The 26,247-nt window shown below is 39.7% G+C and overlaps 1 protein-coding gene across 2 annotated transcripts in view; it reads left to right on the top strand.

Annotated features, from left to right (window-relative positions):
- CWF19L2 (CWF19 like cell cycle control factor 2) overlaps positions 1 to 26,247 on the top strand; it is a 1,774,451-nt gene that overhangs the window by 492,752 nt on the left and 1,255,452 nt on the right. For both annotated transcript variants that reach the window (XM_044072604.1, XM_044072603.1), the window contains exon 9: positions 24,939 to 25,043. In XM_044072604.1, the coding sequence (XP_043928539.1) occupies positions 24,939 to 25,043 (105 nt within the window). The remainder of the gene's footprint in view (positions 1 to 24,938; positions 25,044 to 26,247) is intronic.

Below are 26,247 nucleotides of genomic sequence, written 5' to 3'. Positions count from 1 at the left end.
ATTAATTAGAAGAGAATCAGCTGGTTGCTGAGTCAAAACCTTCTTAGATGTACATAGACTGATAGGCCAGTGGTACTGACCTTAGTACAACACAAGCTATATAACATAAGGCTACGAAACACAACATATGACTTAACTGATTGTGCACAGTACTAAATAAATATAGAAACAGATTATTGTACTAGGTGATAAATAATGCAGCCAGTGTAACAGTATGAGGTCCAAGGTCGATATCCACTTTAGTATTTTTATTTTTTATTTTTTACTTAAATAAAAATAACATTAAATTTAGATTATGCTCAAACAAGCTGTAAAGTAATATACCTTTAAATCCAAAGTGGTTTAACAAAACAGACTTGATAGGTCAACACTACATGTGGAGGGTATTTAAGCTGTTATTTGAATGTATTCTGTTTATCTGAAGAATAAAATCCGGACGAAAAGCACTTAACACAATTCATTCATTTGCCTATCTTCATTTTTTAAGTACTTTTTATTACTATTTACGTATGGAACTTGGAATAAAGGATCGATTGATTACTGCTGCAGTGTGGTGACTGGTGCTTAAATTTTTATTTAAGTTGTTTGCATTTGGCTTTTTGGTTTCAGGTCCCTATGCCTAAAAACAAATGATAAAAATGGCTAAAGATCTAATAACTCTAATCAGGGGTAGTCAACCTCCCCACCCCCCCAAGAGGCCTAGGGCTGAGCTTGATTATGAATCTTCTGATCATGATTCTGTTTCTTCTGACTCTTCTGATGACCTGGATTTGTCCTTACCTACTTATGAGGATTCTGATGCAGAGGATTCCATTCCCTCTGCTTCCCCTCCTGAGGATTTTTCTTTTGGGAAAACCTTACATGTTTTAAGGGAGTATTTTCACTGGAAAAGCCAGGAATTTTCTGATTCAGAAAAGAGGCTTTGGGATTTCCTTCTTCTACCTCAGCATAGGCCTTTGGCTATTCCTCCTGTACTAGACATTGTTGATAATGTTTTCTCGGAATCCAGCTTGGCCCCTGATTCCCTGCCTCCTGCTCCTAGTAAACCTGACAGATACTACAGGGTTCCTGAGTCCCACACGTTCCTTTTCAAAAATCCTATTGCAGATCCAGAGACTATTTCTCAGGGGCCCAAGGGCATTAAGGCGTCTACTGCTAAAAATCCTACCCCTTCTGATAGAGACTCCAGGGCATTGGATAGATGGGGTAAAAAAGTTTATACTTCAGCAACCTTGGCAATCAGAGCTTTAAACTGCCAATTTCAAATGTTAAAATATCAGCAACATGTCATTGGACTGCTTAAACAGAAAATGATGTTGATTCCTGACTGTATGGAAAATAAAGATTTACAGGATTTAATACATTCTGCTGAACAAGTTGGAAAACATACTTTGCAATGTGGTTTTGATACTTTAGAGGCCTCTTGCATGGCTGTTGTTAGTGGGTATTTGCTTAGAAGGCATGCTTAGCTTAAGGAGCATTCTTTGCCTGATCATGTTAAAGCTAAATTGTTGGATGCTCCTTTAAATCAGGACCACCTGTTTGGCAACAAGGCTGAAGAAGTTCTTAAAAAAGATGGAAGATAAAGCTAAATATATGCAAACTGTTAAAGATTTTTTACAAGTGCAACCTCCTAGATTTAGTAGGCACTGGCCTACTAAGAATTGGCCCTTTCCAGTCTCTTCCAGGTCTTCTCAAGCCAAACCCAGGCCCAGCAAAAACCCCAGGTTTCAGTCCGAGGACTCTCAGAACTAAGCAGTGGGGGGCCTCCACTTCCAAATCTGGGAATAACAAGACACCCCCCTATGGTAAACAGTCTCAATGACTTCCTTTTAAAATTTCCAAGCACTTATCTTCTGACCGCCCCTTTGGGGGGAAAGATTGCTCTTCATGCAAAGAACTGGGAACTCATAACCCAGGACAAATGGGATGTTCTTAGTCTTTCAATGTTGCAGTCATTACATTTGGGTAATTTGCTGCCAGGTTGCTCTCAGTCAGCCTGATTAACAAAGTCTTGGGTCTTGCTTCGGTTGCTGTCCCTTCTTCCATGACATCAGGTCGTCAGGGGTACAAAACATGCAGCCATCGCCATTACATCAGTCTTTCTTGCTGTGCGGTGCCTGAAGCAGTAGCAGTTCGCAAGTGCTGGTCGGCCGACTCCTGAAATTTTCGTTTTCGAGTTTCAGAACCGAAGTTTTCAACTAAAAGCTAAGTACTCCATTGGGGAAACTTTTTCTTGCTCCTTACCGATGTCAGTAAAAGTTAATAATTGCATTACTTGTGGGAAGCAAATACCGCTTAAGGATTTTCATTTGTACTGTATTCCTTGCCTAGGCCCTGATCATAATGTACCTTGCTGTCAGGTTTGTGCAAGATTTAATCAATGCACTATTAAACGTCGGTACATTTTTGCTTCTAGATATTTTGGCTCACGATTTAACTATCCAGAAGTGACGTCGGTTAGTAATCCGACTACCGGAATACCTAAAAAACGCAAAGAAAAAGACAGAGAAAGGCCGTTGAGGTCCAAAACTGACGATGACGCTTCTCCTAAGCCAGTCGTTAGTTCACCGGTACTCAGTGAGGTGCTTTCGCAGCCCCTGATGCTCGCTACTTTTGATTTGCAGGCCTCTACTGAGACCCATTCAGAGTCCGGTATGCCACGAGATGCTTAAGTATTGAACCCGCGGATGTCCCTACCTTAGATGGGTCTGGAGCCGCTGTGCAGGCACTGGCTCCTGAGGGTGTTTTCAGGCCTAAAGATTTCTATAGTAAACCGATGCCATCTTCAAAACTAAGGCCAAAATCTACTTCTATGTCTAAAAAACTGACGCTTGGGCCATGTGTGCAGGCCCCTATGCCTAAAAACAAATGATCAAAATGGCTGAAGATTGAGGGGTAGCCAACCCCCTCCTGCTATAAGGCCTAGGCAAGACATTGATTATGAATCTTCTGATCAGGATTCTATTTCTTCTGATTCTTCTACTGAACAAGATTTATCTATACCTACTTATGAGGACTCTGACGCAGAAGATTCCATTCCTTCTGCTTCTCCCCCTGAGTATTTCTCTTTTGGAGAAACTTTACATACTTAAGGGAACATTCCCACTGGGAAAGTCAGGATTTCTCTGACTCTAAAAAGAGACTTAGGGATTTTCTTCTTCTTCCTCAGCATAGGCCTTTGGCTATATCTCCTGTTCTAGACATTGTTGATGTTTTTTCCGAATCTAATGTGACTCCTGATTCTATGCCTCCGGCTCCTAGTAAGCCAGACAGATACTACAGGGTTCCTGACTCCCACAAATTCCTTTTCAAAACCCTACTGCTGATCCTGAAACCATTTTTCAGGGTCCCAAGGGCATTAAGGCCTCTACTGCTAAAAATCTTACCCCTTCTGATAGAGATTCCAGGGCACTGGATAGATGGGATAAGAAGGTTTACACATCTGCAACCTATTGCAATCAGGGCTTTAAACTGTCAATTTCATATGCTTAAATATCAGCAGCATATCATGGGACTACTTAAACAGAAAATTATGTTAATCTCTGACTGTGTGGAAAATAAAGATTTGCAGGATTTATTACATTCAGCTGAACAAGTTGGAAAACATAATTTGCAATTTGGTTTTGATTCCTTGGAGGCCTCTTGCAGGGCTGCTGTAACTGGATCTGTGCTAAGAAGGCATGCTTGGCTCAAAGAGCAAACTCTGCCTGACCATGTTAAAGCAAAATTGTTGGATGCTCCTTTACAACAGGACCGTCTCTTTGGTAATAAGAAGGAAGAAGTGTTAAAAAAGATGGAAGATAAAGCTAAATCTATGCAAACTGTGAAAGATTTCTTACAAGTGCAACCTCCAAGATTTAGTAGGCATTGGCCTACTAAGAACTGGTCCTTTCCAGACCCTTCGAGAGCTGCTCAAGTCAAATCCAGACATTCCAAAGGCTCCAGGTTTCAGTCGCAAGGAACTTTTAGAACAAAACAATGGGGTGCCTCCACCTCCAAATCTGGAAACAACAAGGCACCTCCCTATGGTAAACAGTCTCAATGACTTCCCCCTACAATCACCAAGCACTTAGCTTTTAGCCGCCCCTTTGGGGGGAAAACTGGCACTTCGTACACAAAACTGGTAACTTATTACCCAGGACAAATGTGTTTTAAATATAGTATCCCAGGGATACAGATTTCATTTCCACACGTTGCCAATCCCAAACGGATGGCCAGATCTTCCCCCAAATCAGTGGGCAGAGGCCCAGAAACAAGTTATGTCCCTCATTAACATGGGGGGCTATTCAACCAGTACCAGAAGAGGAAAAGGGACAAGGTTTCTATTCAAGACTTTTTCTGGTACCCAGAAAAGACAAATCATGGCGTCCAATTCTGGACTTATCCACTCTAAATACATTTCTGGACATTCCAAAATTCAAGATGCTGACTCTTCAACAGTTACTACCTATGCTAGGCAAAGATGCCTGGTTGGTAACTCTGGACTTAAAAGAGGCTTACCTGCATATCCCAATCAGGGAATCTTGCAGAAGATACCTCCGCTTCAAAGCAGGCTACTTGCATTACCAGTTCTCTGCACTGCCCTTTGGCTTATCTACTGCGCCCGGGGTCTTCACAAAGTGCCTCGTTCCAGTAATTGCATTTTGCAAGCAATGAAATATTCAGATATATCCATATCTGGACGATTGTCTAATTCAGGCAGAAAACAAGGACATTCTTCTAAAGCATCCGGCATTTGTAAAAAGGGTTCTAACTTGTCTGGGGTACACCGTAAATGAAAATAAGTCACAACTGGTACCCTGTCAACAAATTACATTCCTGAGAGCAAGCTTGAATACAACTTCCCAGATGGCTTACCTCACTCCAGAAAAGCAAATTCATTTGATAACCTACTTCAAACAAGTGGCCACAAAAACCTTGCTGTCTGCAAGACAAATTCTGCAAGCCTTGGGGTTCATGGCCTCCTGCATTCTTCTAATTCCATATGTAAGACTGCATATGAGGAAACTTCAGTGGTACTTAAAAAGTTTATGAAGTCAACATTGTCACAGCTTGGAAACAATGATTCCTATCATACCTTGCCTCCTATGGTGGGCAGAGGCCTGCCACCAAAATAAGGGACTACCATTCACACTACCCCCAGCCACCCAAACCCTAACAACAGATGCATCAGACTATGCATGGGGGGCTCACCTGGCAGAAGTGCATTCAGGGCAAATGAACCCAAGTCAAATGCACCTACATATCAATCAAAAAGAAATGTTAGCTGTACAGAATGCTCTGACAGCCTTCAAGGACTACATTCTTCCAGGACAACTAATGGTAAAGACGGACAACACCACAGTTATGTGGTACATAAGCAGGGGGGTACACATTCCTACCCCCTCTGCAGACTAGCCATAGCATTGTGGAACACAGCCTTGAGCTACCAAGTGCACCTACAAGCTCAGTTCCTGCCAGGAAAGTTAAATACACTGGCAGATGGACTAAGCAGAAACCTCATGGACCCTTACGAGTGGAAACTGGAACCAAGGATTTTCAACATGTTGACAAGCGAATGGGGGAGCCCAGACATAGGCCTATTTGCCTCCCCCAGAACTACCAGTTGGAAAAGTTTTGCACAAGGACTCCTCGCAAACAAGCCTGGAAAGTGGATGCTCTGTCCTTCAGCTGGAAAAACCTATCAGCCTCTGCTCTCCAAAGTTCTACTAAAAGTCAAACGGGACAAACCAAGGATGATTTTGATTGCTCCAGACTGGCCACGCCAACACTGGTACCCCCTCCTGTGCAGTGTTTCGCAGTTATCTCCATGGCACCTGCCTCAGACCCCTTCCCTGCTGTCTCAGCAGGAGAACCAGATCCTGCACCCTCAGCTTCCAACATTGAACCTTGCAGCCTGGCTAATTACTTAAACTCACCCTTATCATCCCTCAGCAAACCTGTGATGGATGTCATCTTAGAGGCAAGGAGGCCTAGTACTAGAAAATCTTAAGCTGAAAAATGGAAAAGATTCTGTGCCTGGAACCAATCTCAAGGGTTGAGCACAGCAGCGCCCAATTTACCTCAGATTTTGCAATACTTAACTGAGATGCTTCACAAGGGCCTGTCTTTTTCCCCCATTAAAATCCACGCTTCAGCCATTTCAGCACATTGTAACACAGAACCTCCCCTATTCTCTCATCCTCTGCTCAAGCTGTACCTCAGAGGGACCAAAAATTTGAGACCACCCAGGAGAGCTCCAACCACTGCCTGGGACCTTAACTTTCTATTGGAGAAATTCACTCTACCTCCTTTCGAGCCAGCTGCTACTGCAGACTTAAAATTTATTTCTTGGAAAACAGCTTTCCTTTTAGCAATCACTTCAACTAGAAGGATATCTGAATTACAGGCCCTTATGGCAGTGGATCCTTTCATCATCTTTCATGCGGACAGGGTGTCACTCAGGACCAATCCATCCTTCATGCCCAAGGTGGTATCTAGTGTGGCTCGTAATCAGTCCATTCATTTGCCAACTTTCTTTTCCAATCCACAGAACAAAGGGGAACGGATTCTGTATTCATTGGATGTGCACAGACAACTTAGATTCTACTTGGACAGGACTAAACCTCGAAGAAAATCTGAAGAACTGCTGGTAGCATGTGCTGCAGGGGCAGAGGGGAAGGCTATTTCAAAACAAACCATTTTTAAATGGATAAGCCATTGCATTAATTTCTGCTATAAACACCATAGAAAACCTATCCCCAATGGGATTAGATCTCACTCCACCAGGGCTGCATCTACTTCTGCAGCCTTTCTCAGAGGTGTTCCTACCAGGGACATCCTAGAAGCTGCTACCTGGAGTTCTGTACATATCACCAAGCATTATCATTTGCCAATTTTCACTAAATCCAGAGCTGGCTTTGCCACTGCTGTCTTGCAGGGCCTTATAGCTGGCCCTAATGCTATATAAACAGTGAAACACGAAGAACATAGTACAGTTGTGTACACTTACCATAAATGTAGATGTTCGAGTGCATTCACTGTTGCAGTCCTGGTTACCCTCCCTCCAGCCCCCTGACTTCTTCTGGCTATACGTCTACATTCCTTTACTCTGCTTAAAAGCCTTTTTGTTGTATTTGCTTTTTGTTGGAGGTATACCTTTGTGTTTTTATGTTTATTTGCTCCCCATTAGGGGGGCACCTGACATCTGGGGCAAGAAAAACTGATGTAATGGCGTTGGCTGCATGTTTTATACCCCTGGTGACCTGACGTCATGGAAGAAGGGACAGCAACCGATGCAGGACCCAAGACTTTGTTAATCAGGTTGACTGAGGGCAACCTGCAAGCAGATTACCCAAATGCAATGACTGCAACAGTGAATACACTTGAACATCTACATTTATGGTAAGTGTACACAACTGTACTATATCTAGACCTCAGAGCCAATGCTCTTTTGGATCCGATAATTATCAAATCTGTAACACATCTAGATTTTCTCTGACACTTTTCTGTCCTAGGCCCTAGTCTCCAATCCTGCAAGACAAGATCCCATTATCCTCCCAGATCCACTCTCCTGTATTTCTTCTCTGAGGTCATCTTGTAGCCTCACCAAAGCTGATATGGATAGGATGATGAGGCTATACCTTTAAACCCAGATTAAGTTAGGGGTACTCCCTGGTCTGACCACTGTCGGATTTGGAAGAATCATTTCTTCCCCTCACTCATTAATGGCTCTTTCTCCAATCCAGCCTCTTGGATTGGAGCCCCTGGATCAGACTCTTTCCTAGGGCAGATCTGCACCAGACCGAGGCTTCGTACTACTTCAACTCCAGTGAGTTCTCTTACAATGTTGGCTCTGATGCTGTTTGAATCTCAGAGGTGAACCATTTGTGTTGACTCTGACAAGGTAAGATTGGATCCGAGATCTTCTGATACTTTCCTCCCTCTAGAAGCATTGGTGTTTCATAGTTTGTCTCCTGCAACAGCCTCAGATCACAGTAGAACAGCTTCTAGGGTTGAGCCACCTATGAGAGTTTCATCTCTGACAGTGAGGGACAGATCCATGTTGAGCTTGGCATTCAAGGGTTTCAAGAGAGTACTTTCTGAAATTAGAGAGAGGTCTACCCTTTCACAACCAGATCCACCCCTCCCCATACATTTTCCAGAGTCTGGACCTGCTCTTCTGGCCCAATTTGGCCAGCCAGTTTCTTGGACCCTTGAGCCTGTAAATGAAGAAATGCAGGCAGGAAAGGTGGAATATGCAAAGTACCCAAAACTCAAAAACAAAAGTAAATATCCATCACACCTCTATGAAATCCAACTCCAGAAAGGAAGCACAATTGAAAAATTGTAACAATAACAGTGAATACAGTAAAAATCACAGTAAGTTAATTCCATTTAATATCTGTAATTAGTACATTTACACCTCCAATCATGAACACTTCCTATTCTCAACTTGTATTCTTTCCTAAAGCTGTAACAGCCCTATAGAAAAATTGAGCAGTCACAGAAAAAACATTTAACAATTGAAATTGTGTTAAGAGAATTGAAATACAAATTAATCAGTAATTGCTTTTTTCTTCTTTTGGCTTTTCCTGGTTAAGGGTCACCACAGCAGATCAACTGTTTACATTTCTTCCTGTCCTCTGCATCTTGTTCTGTCACACCAACCACCTGCATATCCTCTCTAACCACATCCATAAACCTTATCTTAGGCCTTCCTCTTACCTGGCAGCTTCATCCTTAACATCCTTTTCCCAATAAACCCAGCATCCATCCTCAGCACATGTCCAAACCAATGCAATCTTGCCTCTCTGGCTTTGTCTCCAAACTGTCCAACCTGGGCTGACCCTCTGATATACTTATTCCTAATTCTGTCTACCCTCGTCACACCCAGTGCAAATATTAACATCTTTAACTCTGCCACATCCAGCTCTGACTCTTGCCTTTTTGTCAATTCCACTGTCTCCAACCCATATAACATAGCTGGTCTCACTACCCTTTTGTAGACCTTCCCTTTCACTCTTACTGGTACTTATCTGTCTCAAATCACTCCTGACACTCTTCTCCACCCACTCCACCCTGCCTGTACTCTCTTCTTCACCTCTCTTCCACACTCACCATTACTCTGAACTGTTGCTCCCAAGTATTTAAACTCATCCACCTTTGCCAACTATACTTCCTGCAGCCTCACCATTCCTCTATCCTCCCTTTCATTCACACACATATACTCTGTCTTAGTCCGGCTGACCTTCATTCCTCTCCTCTCTAGAGCATATCTCCACCTCTCCAGGTTCTCCTCAACTTGTTCCCTACTCTCACTACATATCACAATGTCATCTGCAAACATCATAGTCCACGGGGACTCCTGTCTGATCTCATCTGTCAACCTGTCCACCACCAGTGCAATTAAAAAAGGGCTCAGAACTGATCCTTGATGTAATCCCACCTCCACCTTAAATGCATCTGTCACTCCCACTGCAGATCTCACTACTGTCACACTACCCTTGTACATATCCTGTACCACTCTTACATACTTCTCTGCCACTCCCGACTTCCTCATACAATACCACAACTCCTCTCTAGGCACCCTGTCGTATGCGTTCTCTAAGTCCACAAAGACACAATGCAACTCCTTCGGACCTTCTCTGTACTTCTCCATCAACACTCTCAGAGCAAACATCACATCTGTAGTGCTCTTTCCTGGCAAGAAACCATTCTTCTGATCACTAATCATCACCTCCCTTCTTAACCTAGCTTCCACTATTCCTTCCCATAATTTCATGCTGTGACTGATCAGTTTTATCCCTCTGTAGTTACTACAGCTCTGCACATCACCCTTATTCTTAAAAAAAAAAAAAAATTGGTACCAAAACTCATTTTCTCCACTCCTCAGGCATCCTCTCACTTTCCAAGATTTCATTAAACAATCTGGTTAAAAATTCCACTGCCATTTCTCCTAAACACCTCCAAGCTTCCACAGGTACGTCATCTGGACCAACAGCCTTTCCATTCTTCATCCTCTTCATAGCTATCCTTACTTCCACCTTGCTAATCCATTGCACTTGGTACCAAAACACATTTTCTCCACTCCTCAGGCATCCTCTCACTTTCCAAGATTTCATTAAACAATCTGGTTAAAAATTCCACTGCCATTTCTCCTAAACACCTCCAAGCTTCCACAGGTACATCATCTGGACCAACAGCCTTTCCATTCTTCATCCTCTTCATAGCTATCCTTACTTCCGCCTTGCTAATCCATTGCACTTCCTGATTCATTATCCCCACATCATCCAGCCTTCTCTCTCTCTCTCATTCTCTTCATTCATCAGCCCCTCAAAGTACTCTTTCCATCTGTTCAACACATTCTCCTCGCTAGTGAGTACGTTTCCCTTATTATCCTTTCACCCTTACCTGCTGCACATCTTTCCTAGCTCGGTCTCCCTGTCTAGCCAATTGGCACAGGCCCTTTTCTCCCTCCTTAGTCTCCAATCTTTCATACAACTCTCTATATGCCTTATCCTTAGCCTTTGCCACCTCTCTCTTTACCATGCTCCTCATCTCCTTATACTCCTGTCTACTTTCTTCATCTCTCTGACAGTCCCACTTCTTCTTCCCCAACCACTTTCTCTGTATACTCTCCTGTACTTCCTCATTCCACCACTAGGTCTCCTTTTCCTCCTTCCTCTGTCCAGATGTCACACCAAGCACCTTTCTAGCAGTCTCCCTTACTAGCTCTGCTGTAGTTACCGAGCTGTTCGGTAACACTTCACTGCCACCCAGTGCCTGTCTTAACTCTTCTCTGAACTCCACCTCACAATCATTCTTTTTCAATTTCCACCATTTCATACTTGGTGCTGCCCTCACACTCCTCCTCTTCTTGATCACCAGTGTAATTCTACAGACCACCATTCTGTGCTGCCTAACTACACTTTCCCCAGTCATCACTTTACAGTCTTCAATCTCCTTCAAACTGGCCCTCCTGCATAGGATATAATCCACCTGTGTGCATCTCCCTCCACTCTTGTATGTCACCCTATGCTCCTCCCTCTTGTTAAAATGCGTATTCATCACAGCCATGTCCATCCTTTTTGCAAAATCCACTACCATCTGACCTTCTGCATTCCTTTCCTTAACACCATACCTACCCATCACTTCCTCATCCTCTCTGTTTCCCTTCACCAACATGTCCATTGAAATCTGCTCCGATCACCACTCTCTCACCCTTGGGTACAGTCATCACCACTTCATCCAGCTCACTCCAAAATTTTTCTTTCTCATCCATCGCACACCCAACTTGCGGAGCATATGGACTAACAACATTCATCATTACACCATCTATTTCAAGCTTCATAAACATTACAAAAACATTCATTAATCAGTAATTGCTAAAATAATAATAATAATATTGTTCAGCTTTGAACATTTAAAAAAATTATAAAAATTTAAGTGTATTTAAAAAGACCATTTTGTGACATGAATCCAAATGATTAACCTAAATATAAATATAAAAAGTAAAAGTATATACGCAAATAGCTAAATAGCTAGAGAAAGGTGTGTTGAAGTCTTAAATAGAATGTCTCTCTTGGAGGATTATTATAATTTTCGGGATAAGGGAAGTGGATTCATTAATTCCAGGTGTGCGGGTACAGTCTAGCTTAATTTGCCATGTTAATTCTTTAAGTTGAATCTAGTCCTTCCAGACACCCCTTCCCTAGGTTTCATAGATATCTTTTCTAAGATGATAAAATGGAAGTGTTTAAAACCAGGGCACAAGGTGGAATGTCTGAATAAAGCGTTCTTTGTGTTGTTTTTAGACATTTCATAAAGATGTTCATATATGCGCTTCCTTAATTCTCTTTCTGTCTTACCAACGTAGAACGCTGCGCATGCAGAACATTTGACCAAGTATATTAGGTCTCTGGTTAAACAATTTCCATTTTGCGCAGTTATAGTTGAATGTAACTGGTTGTTTTACATTGATTGCAGCTTCTGCACCTTCCTGTTACCCTTCAGTCTTTGATTATTGTTGATTTCAACTATGTTTTTAAGATTACTTGGGCGTTTGTATATAAAAGTAGGTTTAGTACCTACTGTTTTTCTTATTTTATCACCACTAGTTAATATACTCCAATATTTACTTACTATTCCCATAACCATTTGTGCTACTTTGCTATATTGTAAAGTAAGTGCTCTAGAATATTCTTAAGACTTGTTCTTTAAGTCTGATTCATGTGACATGGCACCTGCATGGTCTGAGTTTTCTTGAAATCTTGGGGAGTTGAGTAGAGGAGTATTTGCTAATTCAGATTTGAGGCCTGCACCTAACAGGGGGTGGTATCTTGTACCCCACCCCTGAAATACCTCATCACTTATTGATTTCACCATAGGTACAAGATATTGTCTTTCAATGAACATCTTCTCCAGTACAACCTTTTTTTTGTTAAACAGTTCTCTTTCAAATAACCATGTGGGCTAATTTAATAAATTGGCCCTTCACAGGACTTTTCTTTTTATTGTAAGGATTTGCTCTACTTTAGTGCAAGTAGCCATCGGAAAATGTGGGTTTCCTATAGATGTTTGAGGAAAAACCCACATGTAGTCTTAGCAATAATGGTGTTTAAGTAATTGATAGAATTTGGGTTTATTTGGTATGTAACCTTCAAGAAGGGTCAAGTTTGGTTAATATATTCTAAAAACTCGGGTATGATCTCTCCACCCCCTGACCACAAAATAAGTATGTCATCAAGGTAGCTAAGATATCTTCATTTATTCTGAAAAAGTTTGTTTTCCTATGCAGACGAAAAGTACATTGCAAATTAAAGCCTTAAAGAAGTGCAATTACTGTGATTTTTACTGTATTGACTCTTACTGGTATCATTTTTTTCAATCATGCTCCCTTTATGGAGTTTGATTTTGTAGTGGTATGGTGGATATTTCTTTTTGTTCTTGACCATTGAGTCTGCCCTTCCAGGAGAGACAATATCAGTTTGAGTCCTGTCCTGAAAAACCCACATAGAAGTTTCACAAGAAACTCAACTGTGAGAGGGGACACTTGGATTCCCTCGAGGAACGCCCGACTATCAACACTGACTTTGATGAGAGAGAAGGTTCTCTCAGATCCCTCTTGATATGATGTCTCATTTGAAGAAATTCTCAAACTTCTCAGGCAGAAAGGAGTTGGTCCTTCCAGGTGGCTTCTTTGTAGGAATCAGTTTTTCTTGAAGCTTTTATTTCTGGCCCATTTACTTCTTGAATGATCCCCTAGCCAACAAGATGATAGACTTGTTCAGCTGCCAAGTGTGGAAAGAACCAGACACAACTGAGCCTATTCACAAAATAGACTGACAAGTTTTTGGTTCCTTCCAAAGACCATCCCCATTGAAACAAGTGTCCTGCTGCAGATTCTGTGGTAGTAGTGGCAGCCACTAAGAAGAAACTTGCAGAAGAAAGTTCTTCTGTCTATCCACCAACTAGGGAGTCACATGTGTTGGGCAGATTGGAGAAATGTGTTGATTCTGGATATTACTGGAATATTAGTATTGTGTGACAGGCTTTGACTGGGTCCCCAGTCAAACCTCTGCTAAAGTTGATATGAAGTTATTATTCTGTTAGTTATCACTTCTGCCTAGAGAATTCCGGAGCTACTTGCCTTATCCTCAAAACCTCTCTACCTAACTTTTCATAAAGACAAATTGTTCATGAATACCAACCCCTCCTTTCTTCCTAAGGTGGTTTCTGAATCCTCCATTAATTAGTCCCTAATTCTTCCTGTGGTCTTCCCAATTTTTTCAAACACCGGTGAATATATTTAGCATTTGCTTGATGTTCATTGTCAATTGCACTTTTATTTACATCAGACAAAAACCTTTTAGGAATTCTAATCAGTTATTTGTGTCTTTCTCTCAACTAAATTGGGAAAAGCAGTATCCAACGTCACCCTTTCATGCATTTCTCAGTCAGCAACAGCCTGTCACCAGCCAGTCTGTGTTCTGTTACGATTTGAAGTCAACACTTGAAAGTAGTTGATAACATGGCAAATATCAGAGCATACTGAAGTAAAATGAATGGACATTTCTGATGGGGATATATGTTCTGATCTTCAGGGGTAGATTTTCCCTTCCGGCAGTGTTTGTAATAACAAATAATGGGATGACACCAGCTAATCTGTCGTTAGTATAGCAGTGTATACTATACAAAGCAGTAGTGCCTTCTATTTTTCTTTTTCCTTTCTAGGGTTGGAACGTCTGTATATGGGAGCAGCAAATAAAATTGGGAGATGGGAATGTAGACTGTGTGAAAAAAGAGGGATGTTACTTGATCACTGTTAGAATGTTGTTAATATGGTTTGTCAGGAAGGGGAGTATGTGTATTTGAGAGCAGGAAGTTGAAATACATTACTATTGTTGTCACTTATTTCACTTTGCCAGGATTCAAGCATTTGTGGGAGGGAGTAAACAAAGGTGGGACTGGAGAAGTCTACATTGTGTCAAAAAATGACAGTTACATGACCTGCATTAGATGATCCTCGGTATTGCTTGTCAGGAAAGTGCATTACATGCAAATACAAGCAGCAAGTTGGAATACGTTACTATGACCATTTTTTTCACTGAACTTTGTAGGCACATATAATGTGGTAGTCCTTAAAGTAGTAGATGGGGAGGAGGCTGTGAGAAAGTTGAGAGTGATTATTAAATGACTAGTAAATGATAATCACATACTTTTCTAAACAGGTTGAAATACATTACAGCTTCCATTAATTCTTTTACTTTCATCACACTCAAACATAGAGGTGTACACCTAAGTTATCTTTATGTGGGTGGGTGAGATGAGCTTTATGTGAAAGTAAAGTGATTTACATCATTACTTTTAAACAATCTTTTATTTATGTTATTAGGGCAGTACATGTGTCTGTGAGCAACAAGTTGAAATAAGTTGCTGTGACCATTTTTTTGTACTTTCATCAGATTTAGACAGGTATGTACAGAGAAAGTGGCTGTATTTAGAAGAGGCATGCCGTATGTGAAAGCTAAGGAAATTTACATGATCACTGTTAAGTAATCATTGATGTGACATTTGGGAGCATTGTACGTTTCAGAGAGCAACAAACTGATATACATTATTGTGGCAGTTATTTATTTCACTGTCATCGCAGCCAGACTCTGAGCTATACACAGTGCCTGTTTTTTAGGGGACAGGCTGTGTATAATAGTAGTAAAGGGCACTTGTATCATCACAGTTAAGAGATCAATGAAGGGCTGGGGCAGTAGAAATATCTGTGAGTAGCATGCAGAAGTACGCTGATGTGATCTCTATTTCTTTACAGTGAGACATGAGAGGCTATCTTTGGGCTGAAAGCAGAAGGCATTTATATGATCCCTGTGAAATACCCCTTTATGAGGCATGTTGAGCAGTCTATGTGTCTGAGAACAACAAGAATAACTTATTTCTTGCAGAAGTATATACTGAGAATGGCTATGTTTTGGTTGAAGATGCAGGCTGTATGAGGAAGCAAAAGTCATATACTCAGTCACACGTGATCATATAGCTTTTCTGGGATAATACACATATTTCTGTTAATACCAAAAATGGATACCTTTTGCCATTATTAGTGTGTTCATTGCAGTCTGTCATTACATATGTTCACAAAAAACTGGGCATCTTTCTAGAAAGGGGAAACAGGCTGTATGTGAATGTGACTGACCATTGCTTTTACTTGATCTCAGTTAAAAATAATTAAACTGACTTGTTTAGAGCAGTATTGATGTATGTTACTGTGCATGTATTTGGCTGGTAGTGGAATCTGTAAGTTGAGAATACATCATCACAGTTAATGAAGTTGTATCTTTTCATAAAGGACACAAAAGGAGGCAAAGGACTGCTTCGAAAGCATGAACTAGGATGTGTTCTTGGAGGCAGCTACAGTAAACCACCAAGCAGACCTTTTAAGAGTGCATGGAGTCAGTGATGGCCTACATCACAAAATGTGTGGATGATGTCACAACCATGAAAAGCATCACCACATGGACAAACCAGAAACCATGGCTGACAAGCAAGGTATATGAATCCCTGAAAGCAATGCATGCTGCATACAAAGTAAATAAGATGTAATCAGAGTGACCAGAGCTAATCTCAACAGGGGGATAAAGGTGGCAAACTGGGAGTACGGCCAGAGAATACAGGGTCACTTCAGTGACACCTGAGACACCAGATGGTTGTGGCATGGGATACAAGCTATAACAGACTACAGGCCTGTTTCTTCAAAGTGTGACAACAACATCAAATTCCTAAGTGAACTTAACGGCTACTTCAGTATGTTTGATGAGGGGAACAACACTGTGGCAACTAAACTCCCCATCAAACAAAATGAGGAAGTACTCTGCTTTAACCCAGTGGAAGTCTGGAAGAAACTAAGACAGAGTAAAGCCAAGAAATGCAGCTGGCCCTGTTAACATTTGAGAGAGAGTGCTCAGGGCTGCTCTACTCAACTGTCAACAGTACTTGCAGGCATTTTCAGCATATCTCTGTGCCAGGCCCAAGTGCCAAGGTGCTTTAAGAATACTACTGTAATACCCCTACCAAAGAAATCGCAACCAGCCAGCCTAATTGACTACCATCCAGTTGCTGTAACCTCGATGGTGATGAAATGTTTTGAGCAGCTAATCAAGGACCCTATCTGCAAATTTACCAGCATCACTACACCCGCTTCAATTTGCTTACAGGGCCAACCACTCCACAACAGATGCCATCTCATTTGCTGTTCATAAATCCTTGTCATATCTTGACCAGAAAAACCTGTTATGTAAGGATGCTAAGGATGCTATTCATCTGTTTTAGCTACACCTTTAATATAGCCATCCCTCAACAACTGATTGAGAAGCTTGTCCAGCTGGGCATCAAAACCCACTTATGCAACTGGATCTTGGATTTTGTCATTGATAGACCCCAAAAATTGTGTGGGTAACAACACCTCAAGGAGCTCAACACTAAGCACGGGAGTCCCTCAAAGATGTGTCCTGAGCCCTATGCTGTTTACCGTACTAACTCATGATTGAATAGCCAGACATAATTTGAAGAAGATCGTCAAGTTTGCAGATGACACCACTATAGTGGGTCTTATCAGGAGTGAAGACAAGACTGCCTACAGAGAGGAGGTGAACCACCTCATTAACTGCTGTGATATTAATAATCTGACCGTAAACATGAATAAAACCAAGGAGTTTGTAACGGACTTCAGAAAGAATCAGGACTCACATCTCCCACTCATAATTAAAGGGGAAACAGTGGAGAGAGTGAGAAGCACCAAATTTTTGGGTGTGTATATTTCTGAGGGCATAGCATTGTTAACAAATAATAACCACATTGTGAAAAAAGCACATCAATGCCTGCACTTCTTGCAGAAGCTGAGAAAAGCTAGTCTCCCTCCCTCTGTCCTCAAAGCCTTCTGTAGGTTTACCATTGAAAGCACCTTGACTAGTAATTGCACAGTCTGGTTCGGGAACTGCTGAGCCTCCGACCGAAAGCCCCTACAGAACGTCGTGAAGGTAGCGGAGGTCATTGGATGCCCACTTCCAGCTCTGCAGGCCCTATATGAAGCACTATATATTGGCAGAGCCAGAAAAATAATCGGAGAGCACACTCACCCTGCACATATACTGTACTCCTGCTTATCTTCGGGAAGACGATACTGTAGTATGCATTGTAAGTCTTCCAGGTTTAGTAGGAGCTTCTTCCCACATGCTGTCAGACTGTTGAACTCTACAACATATCAATAGCTGGTGACCAGAACAATCAGTAGTACAGCTATTGTCTTGTGCAATACCTACATCAAGCTAATTTAAAAGTGCAATCAGTAGTGACCGAACATTCCGTATATTCTGTATACTTTGTGCAATAATTGCTTTTCCACATGTGCAATATTTGATGAAGGCTGCTACCAGTGTTACAGAGGTATCTCAGCTCTTGTCAGTCTTGTTTAGTATATGTATATGTTACTGTACTATTACATGTCCTAGTTATTCTCTGTAGTTGTATGTGACATATGCACTTGGAACCAAAGCAATGTAATGTCATTTAACTTGCACTGTGTGGGAGTCTGAATGACAATAAAATTTACTTTGGCTTTGACTTGACTTTGAAAAGAGCTGAAACTAGTGTTTCTAGTTTAAAAACACAAGGAAGACACAGGCCAAGTTTTGGCATTGAATTCATCACTTTAGTTGTATAATTTCATAGCTTCCCTACTGCAGATATCTAGATTGTTTAGCGCAAATATGTACATTTTTCTTCCTGTTATAGAGGCTTATATATAAACTCATTGTTTGCATTTACTGCATAATTTTGTATGGAAATCAGCCATGCCTTTCCAAGGTGTAAAAGATCAAAATGTAGAGAAAATAGCATCCTAAATCCACTAAGAAGCAAGTCTGACTCGAAAGTTTGAAATTTATTATACCAAAACAATCACTGATTTAGTGCTTTCAGCCTAAAAAGGTCTTCATTAGAATTTTTCCTTTAGAAGTGGTTATCTGACTACTTCAGAAAAAGGAAATGTAGAGCATGTCCAAAGTGTACATTTCCTGTGTTTTCATTGTACCAGAACTTAAAAAAATCCTCTATATTTTACCAGAAACTAATATTTTTCTAACTGCAGACTTTTTGTGACCAAAACTCAAGACTGCTAACTAGCAAAAAAAAAAAAATAAATAATAAAGATCACAGGCCTCATGTCACTCACCAAGGTAGACTAGCAAACATGCTCCTTGCACTGTGTATCTTATTGACATGTTTGCCTTGCCTTTTGTGTCACAAAAACCCCACTTAGTTGACCTCTTCTACTTCCATGGAACTAATGGCTACTTTACCATATACACTGAGTATCTTTATTTACAACAAAAATAAACACAGCCCATAAATGGGATAGATTCCTTACACAGCACATTCACCACCTTTAGAATAAGTGTATGCTACATGTCAGTCAAAGCAGCACTTTTGCCCCTTTCAAAATAAACCTAATTTGATTGGTAGCCATAAATTCTCCTGACAGTTATCCTGCATGATTTTCCTGCACAAAAGAGGAGAGCTCTCTTAAATTAGTTTACCCACAGGTTCAGTTGGTTAGGCTCTTAATGGTTCTAGCACATACCTTTCAATTGTCTGTACCTGAGTTTCAGGACGTCTCTGAATTTGGCACAAAATGTTGCTCTCTCCCACCTAAAACTGTTGATTTTAGGAGAAAAGGTAATGGATTACTTTAATAATGACAGTAAACTATACTATTTGAATTCATTTATTTTGCCAACCTTTTAAACAAATAGTAGTAATATTTTTAAAAATGGCCCTGCTTCATTGTATTTGTTCTAGAGTTTGGAGGTAAGAGGTTGAGAGCTATGATCTATAATCTACCAATGAACCTGTAACAAAGCTTTTGTTTTGGAAGGTAGTGTACAGCAGTCACATTTAAGATTGAGCTGGACTGAAATCACTAATGGTAGAATATTTTGATTGAAATTTTTGTCTGCTGTACTGTAATTACTTGGCACTTTTGTTTCATTCCCTGAAAAGTGACTGCCATATGGTCTGTTTCACACGGGTGCTAAACATAATGGTTTTTATTACCTGTTACATTGTACTTTGTTTCCAGTTAAGGTGTGATATGACTTCTTATGGCGAGGAAAGCATTATATGTTCAGAATCTATCTTTTCTGTGTTTATCAGTGTAAACATATTGGATTTCAGTTGAAAAAGCAACATTTGTTGGCAACAGAGTTAGCATTCCCAAACTGCATATGCTGGCGATAGCATGCTTCAATCAGGTATAGCACTGGCTGCAATGAAATCCCTAGGATAGACTGGCAATCATATGTTGTGCCCAAATATCCTTTTGAAATTTCCTGATACTTTTGTTACAAACCCTCAAAGGAGATCTGGCATACAGCGTTTATTGCACAAGTGTCATACATTTGGGTTTCACAGGCATTTCACTTTCTCAGTTTGGCATGTTGCATTATACTCATTTTCCATTTATATTGTGGGGTTCCCAGCAGAAGAACAACTCCCGTATTACTGAAATGTGATATACTGAGTCCATTTAGATGAGTCATTCCATGTTCAAGTACTGCTTTTCATTATATAACAAAATGTTAAATCATCAAATTGTAAAAAAACGCCAGCATGTCAACAACTTTTATAAAAGGCTAAGCACTTTCGTTCTATAAATTTTCAAACTTTATCCACCATCATAAAAAATGTCATTTCCATGATTTAAGTAGAAGGAAATGGGGCCAAAATTCCATTTAACAAAAAAATTATATAAAATAAACATTACACATGTAAAAAAAAAAAAAAGAAAATCATACAAAACATAGATGTCATCATTTGAGTATTTTCTTTCACATTAAAAAAAAAACTTTAATCCATAAATATATCAATGAATAAAAATAAATGAATAGATAAATAACCCAGGATTTTTATACTAGGAAATTGTTGGCTCTCATTTTTAAAAGACTAGCGATTGATATTGTATCATTAATACCCGGAGCAACTGTAGCATTAAGAAGGATATGCCAGTGTAGTTCTGTCTGGAAAGCTAATACTGCTAACAGTTTGTATATACTTTCTGAAACTTTCTGAAATTTGTGAAGATGTTAAGAAATTTTTTTTGTCATAATGCAAAAATAGTGCCCTCAATTGGAGGAGGGGATTGTGGGTTATACTAGAGCAGAGAGAATTATATTGGCAGATCCTTTAGATGAAATGTATATTTTGCATGAATTTTGTGTGTCTAATGTTTGTTTTATATATTTTTTGCCAATGTAGTTCTGTCTGGAAAGGTAGTACTGCTAACACTTTGTATATTCTTTCTGAAATTTATGAAGATTTTAAGAAATTTTCTTTTGTCATAGTGTAAAAAATAGTGGCCGATTAATAGCCGACTATTCTCACCCCTACTCTACTACTCTGGCATCCTCCTTTCACATCCACCTGTCTTTTTACTTACTTTGCCTCTCCATCCTGTCCACTTCCCTCTTCTACTAACCCTCATTGTCGTACCATTGATCCCTCATGTCTACTTCCTTCTCTTCCTAACCCTTATAGACCTACCACTGAACCAGGTGAGACATTCAGGTACTCTCACAGCTTATCTTAATAACATACCTACTTATATCTACAACAATATCCACTGACTTTGCTGATTCCTGCAACAGGAGTCATATAGCCTATCGCTTAGCTATTACACCTCCTAAACATGTGGAAATTTTAAGTACATAGTCTCTAACTAATTCCTTTATCGGCTTTGCACCCACTGCATGAAGTGTCCTTTATATAAATTCTTCTAGCCGAAAACTACTCATATGGAATGTTCTCATGTGTATACTCTGTATTGCTTGTATAATATCTTTGATGTGAGAATGATTACTTATGTACTGTTTTTTCACCAATTGTATAAGCTGCCAGTTGTTGTTGTCTTTCGGCTTTTCCCAGTTAGGGGTCGCCACAGCGGAACTCCGGTGCGCTAATGATTGGCAGTATATTTTGACAAACGCAGAGGTACCAAATGTTTTTATTCATGTAAATTCTGTTTTGTATGTGAAATGTCGTTATATGTGGAGCTTTTCTCCCTGGGACTCACTGAAAATGAGCACGTCTGGCCCAGCTGGACCATCCCTGTAAATAAATAAATAGTACCTCCGATTGGGCAGTTGTATTGGAGCAGAGAGCATTATATTGGCAGATCCTATAGATAAAATTTATTTTTCGCCTGTTTTTTTGTGTGTGTAATGTTCATTTTTTTATATTTTTTGTAGAATGTAATTTTGGCACCATTTTTCTATCTTTAAATCATGGAAATTATGTTTTTTTTTGTGACTGATGATGTTCTGGTAGTTTATGGAATTAAATTGCTTAGTCATTTATTAAAGTTGTTAACATTTGCTAGGCTGTTTTTGTTTTGTTTTATTGAGTACATTAGTATGCCAGGTTTGCCGTTTGGTTTATTAGTTTTGAATTCATCAAACTGATAGAGAAACTGCTTTGTAGGTTAAAGCTGTATAAGATTTTAATAATTTATACATTAGGCCTGCCTGTTTAAATCTTCAGTATGCTTTTAAGTAAGAATGCTAATCTATTGCTTACTTCTGTTTCTAGGCAGACATAAGTTTTGATATAGGTTTTCAAAAAAAGTAAGGTATTTTACATGCTCTTTTTCTCTAAACCTAACTGCAGCAATATTCACTACTTGTTTATGTTCATAGTGTACCATTTGTAAGTATTAGTGCACATATAATGTCATATAAAATTACTACAGAATTAAGCAACAGTACACAAGCAGTGTTGTACAGTATAACTGATATTTAGTTACAGAGTTTATCTTTTTTTCAGGGGTGGTGATTAGTCCCCTTTGACTCCCCCATGTAGTGGCTTTCTACCAGTGTCCTCAAAGTCTGTGTGTGTGTGTGTTTATATATCAGTTCTAAGATTATGTTAGCCTTGGGTAAAGAAAATACTTGATTTATTGAAAATCCAAATATTACTCTTATTTCAAGATAAGTACAGTCTCAGAGCATATTTTTAGCAAGGGGGGAGTGGGTTACAGTGGGGACAACCCTCCTGCAGTAGCATATATGGGCAGTTGATATTTTCAGATTCATAGGTACAGCATTTCTGCTGTCTCCATTCGTATTTGTTTTAAGTACCAATGTCTTCTTTCTTTTGATCCAGTTTTCATATTCCTTCACAGTGTGATATTAATTATGCACTCTAGTACAATTAGGCATTGACCAATGCATTGCATTTCACATAGTAATTTTATTGTTGTGTTAACATTGTACTAGAAACTTTGCATCTTAGATAGTTTTGTTAAAAATACAAAATCACTGAAACATTATTTTACATTTTGTTTTTCTCTGCAGACTTTGCCCTGCTCTGTTTCAGTTCATTTTCACGAATATTACAAGCCTACCTAATAGTGTTGTTTTATGTGAAAGATGCAAAGTGTTTTCCTGAAAACTTGGTATCTTGTAAGAGCAGATTGATATTGAAATGAGACAATTCATTATATGTATGTGCTGGAAAGCACAACGGACTATACCAGTAAAAAGTAAGAACCATATATAGAAAACATCAATTCCCTCTTATTTCTGCATGAGTATGAGCTTTGTAGGGAGTGTTGGCATGTGGGCATAGGCACAAAACAGAACAATGAACTTATTTTACTTTAGCTTTAATAGCCCAGAAGGAAATGTTGCATCTCACTTCATAGTCACTTTGCAAGACACATATGAGTCTCTTTCCTTCTCTTTTTTCACAAAAGAGGGCCATAAAGTTAAAATGTGATTAATATGTATCATAGCTTCTGAAATGTCAAAGTTAATATTGTGCACTTAAACTTCATAGGGTCATAGGTGTTTACTAGGCTAATGACCACAAGGGCCTTTTTAAGCCGAGCCATGCATCCCAAGTCTCTGACAAGTTCTGGTACCCTTGATAAGTATAAGCAGGGGCTTGGGAGGTGAAACATTTACAAGCAGGGGCCTGGGAAATGAACCATTTGCAGGTTGTCTGTGTCCATTAGAGACATAAGTGCCAGACCAGGGATGAATTTCCTATTCCCCATCCACTTGTCCAAGTTCGACTTGAATTGAGGGGAGGAACTCTGCTTCACATGGATGGGGAGCCTGTTCCAGAGAAGGGGTAGTATCTGGGGTACATACCTCCCTCTCCAGCAGGTCTTATTTATATCATAGGCAAGGTTTAAAGTCTTTAGAATGGGTAACTGTGGTGCTGTTTGTTTTGGGGATATGCAGGAGGGCCATCAGAGTGGGGTATGACAATGCCTTGTGTACATCTCCTCTCAATGGCCTGTAGGAGACAGAATACAGGGATAGGGTCTTGAGGCAGTCTGCATAGGACATGTTACTTACGGCCTGTATTCCTTTAATGAATAACCTCTGTGGACGTTCCAATTGTTGAATATGCCTGGTTAGGTACATACTAAAGGGGGCATTGTACTCGATGATAGTTTTGATGAATGTCGAATACAGTGGAACAATGACTTCTTTGGACCTGGATGCCATACCCTTGCTTATAAGTTTCGCAACATAGAGTAATTTCCTTACTACTGTAGACACGTAATGATCAAAGGCTAGATTGCTGTCTATGTTTGTCCCCACGTCCCTGACTACTGGGTCAGTTCTTAGGGGTGTGTTGTCAGTATGGTATTTACCAGGAGTGGATAGCTTCTTGAATGATACTAGTATGCATTTCTTGGCATTTACTTTTACTCTATGACTCTGGCATCAGTTGTTTAAATTTGTCATCTCTTTCTGGATAACATTTGTGTCCGCTGGCGATTCATTGACAGCTCCTAATTTGTAATCATCTGCCTTTCATCAGTGCATAGCATGCCTGTAAGATTTCGATATAAAATTTAGATAAACTTAATTTTCCTTTCTCATATAATTATTTTGCAGTTCAATGTGAGAATACAGCCAAGTGTTGTTGCTTTTTTTCTATTACTTCACTGCTTCCCATTTCATTTTGTTGGTCATACTTGTTGGTTCACTGTTTTTGCATTTCACATTGATGATTACTAGTTTTCTGATGATTCTTTCTTGTTCATTGTATGTTGTAAATTTCTAAGGAGTAAGTTTTACACAGCAATATGAAGCTGTTCTTTTTTTTTGCCTTTGAGGAAAGGACAGTTGTGACAAGAGTACTACATTCATAAGTCTGAAATGATTGGTTAACGGTTTTAGATATTCCTTTCCCATTATGATGCTAACAGAAAGTTGTTTATTATAATCTTTTTTGTTTACCTTAAAATCCTGCATAACTTGACATCTGTTGTGTTTCCTCAGATGTCAGTTGGACATTAGGGTGAATCAACATTGCAGAGATGAACGTTTGTGTAGATTACATGAATGGCACAAAGTGATTGTGTTTTTCTCATTTTAAAGGAGATGGCTGCAAGTCTTAAAGCTCAGCTGGAGCAAGCAAGGAAATTAAAAGAAAGCCAGGCACAGGCTACTTCTGCAACCCCTGCAAGGCGAATGAGCAGTAAGGTATGATGCATTTTGCATTTTATGTAGCTGTTTGTCTTGTGTTAAAATTGTACCTGTAATATGTTAGAAATGCTTGTTTAAGGAACAGACAGAGGGCATAGGAAGATAATTATGAGTAAGGGTGCTAGTGTTGAAGCAGGTGGTATATCAGTGGCATCTTTAACAAAGCTGTGACACCTAGGTTGTCACATAGTTTGCCTGGGCTTATTGATGTATTAATCTGATGTTGTCTTTTCAGTCTGTCTCAAAGTTATAGTAGTTTAACATTACTTTATACCTGACAAAACTAGAAATGGACATTACAGCGCTATGGAACATATTGAGACAGTTTCAAATCTGTTCAGGATACAAAATTAATGAAGCTAAAACAAAGGCAATAGCTGTAAACTATGTACCCACATACAAATTCGTTCAGCAATATCCATGCTTATGAGGACGTGATAAAATGAAGTATTTAGGAGTATGGATTAAAATAATTCTGGTGTGGCAGCTAAGGATATGGGGGAAGAGACTAAACAAAAGAGAATACAAACACTGGAAAATGGAAGCTCCTATTATATGTATATCAGTAGTAAGATACAAACAGTTAAAATATTTATAGTCTCTTTAATCTTATACACAGGTTAGGCATATTTTTATCAACCAGAGGAGAAGTTGTGGATAGCAATTAATAAAGAGCTGAAGGATTTTGTCGGGGGGGGGGGGGCAAGAACCAAGTGGAATAAGTTTATTCTTCCAGTAGAACAGAGCATATTGGGATTACCCAATTTGAAGGAGCATTTCAAAGCAACGCAGTTAAGTCTCCTATACATAGCACAAGCAGAAAACTATAGTTCAAAGTGAAAAGACATGATGATGAAACAGGGTGGAAGCTCAAGGAACAAGTAGAGACTGGGATTTTTGATGCAGGCCTTTAAGGAGAATAACAGTAATCATACAGAATATTCTATTCATAAAGTAGCAGAAAGTATTCTTAGAACTAAACCAACATGGGAGTGGAGAAAGGGGATTCTGCCAATAAGGATGATTGCAATTATGGATACAGACAATAGCAAGAAGGGGCTGGAATTTACTGGAGAAAACTGGCAAAGGAACCAAGGTATTTGAGTAAATAACCAGAGAGGGAAAGGTAACAGAATGAAAATATGTCAAGAATTTATTTGGACTGCATGTTAGAGATTGCCTTCCTTATCATGGATTGATA

Source organism: Protopterus annectens, chromosome 5.part0, assembly GCF_019279795.1.
Source record: "Protopterus annectens isolate FY-2018-M chromosome 5.part0, PAN1.0, whole genome shotgun sequence".
Classification (NCBI taxonomy): Eukaryota; Metazoa; Chordata; order Ceratodontiformes; family Protopteridae; genus Protopterus; species Protopterus annectens.
The sequence above is the reverse complement of the archived record's forward strand: the minus strand, read 5'-3'. Positions and strand labels throughout refer to the sequence as shown.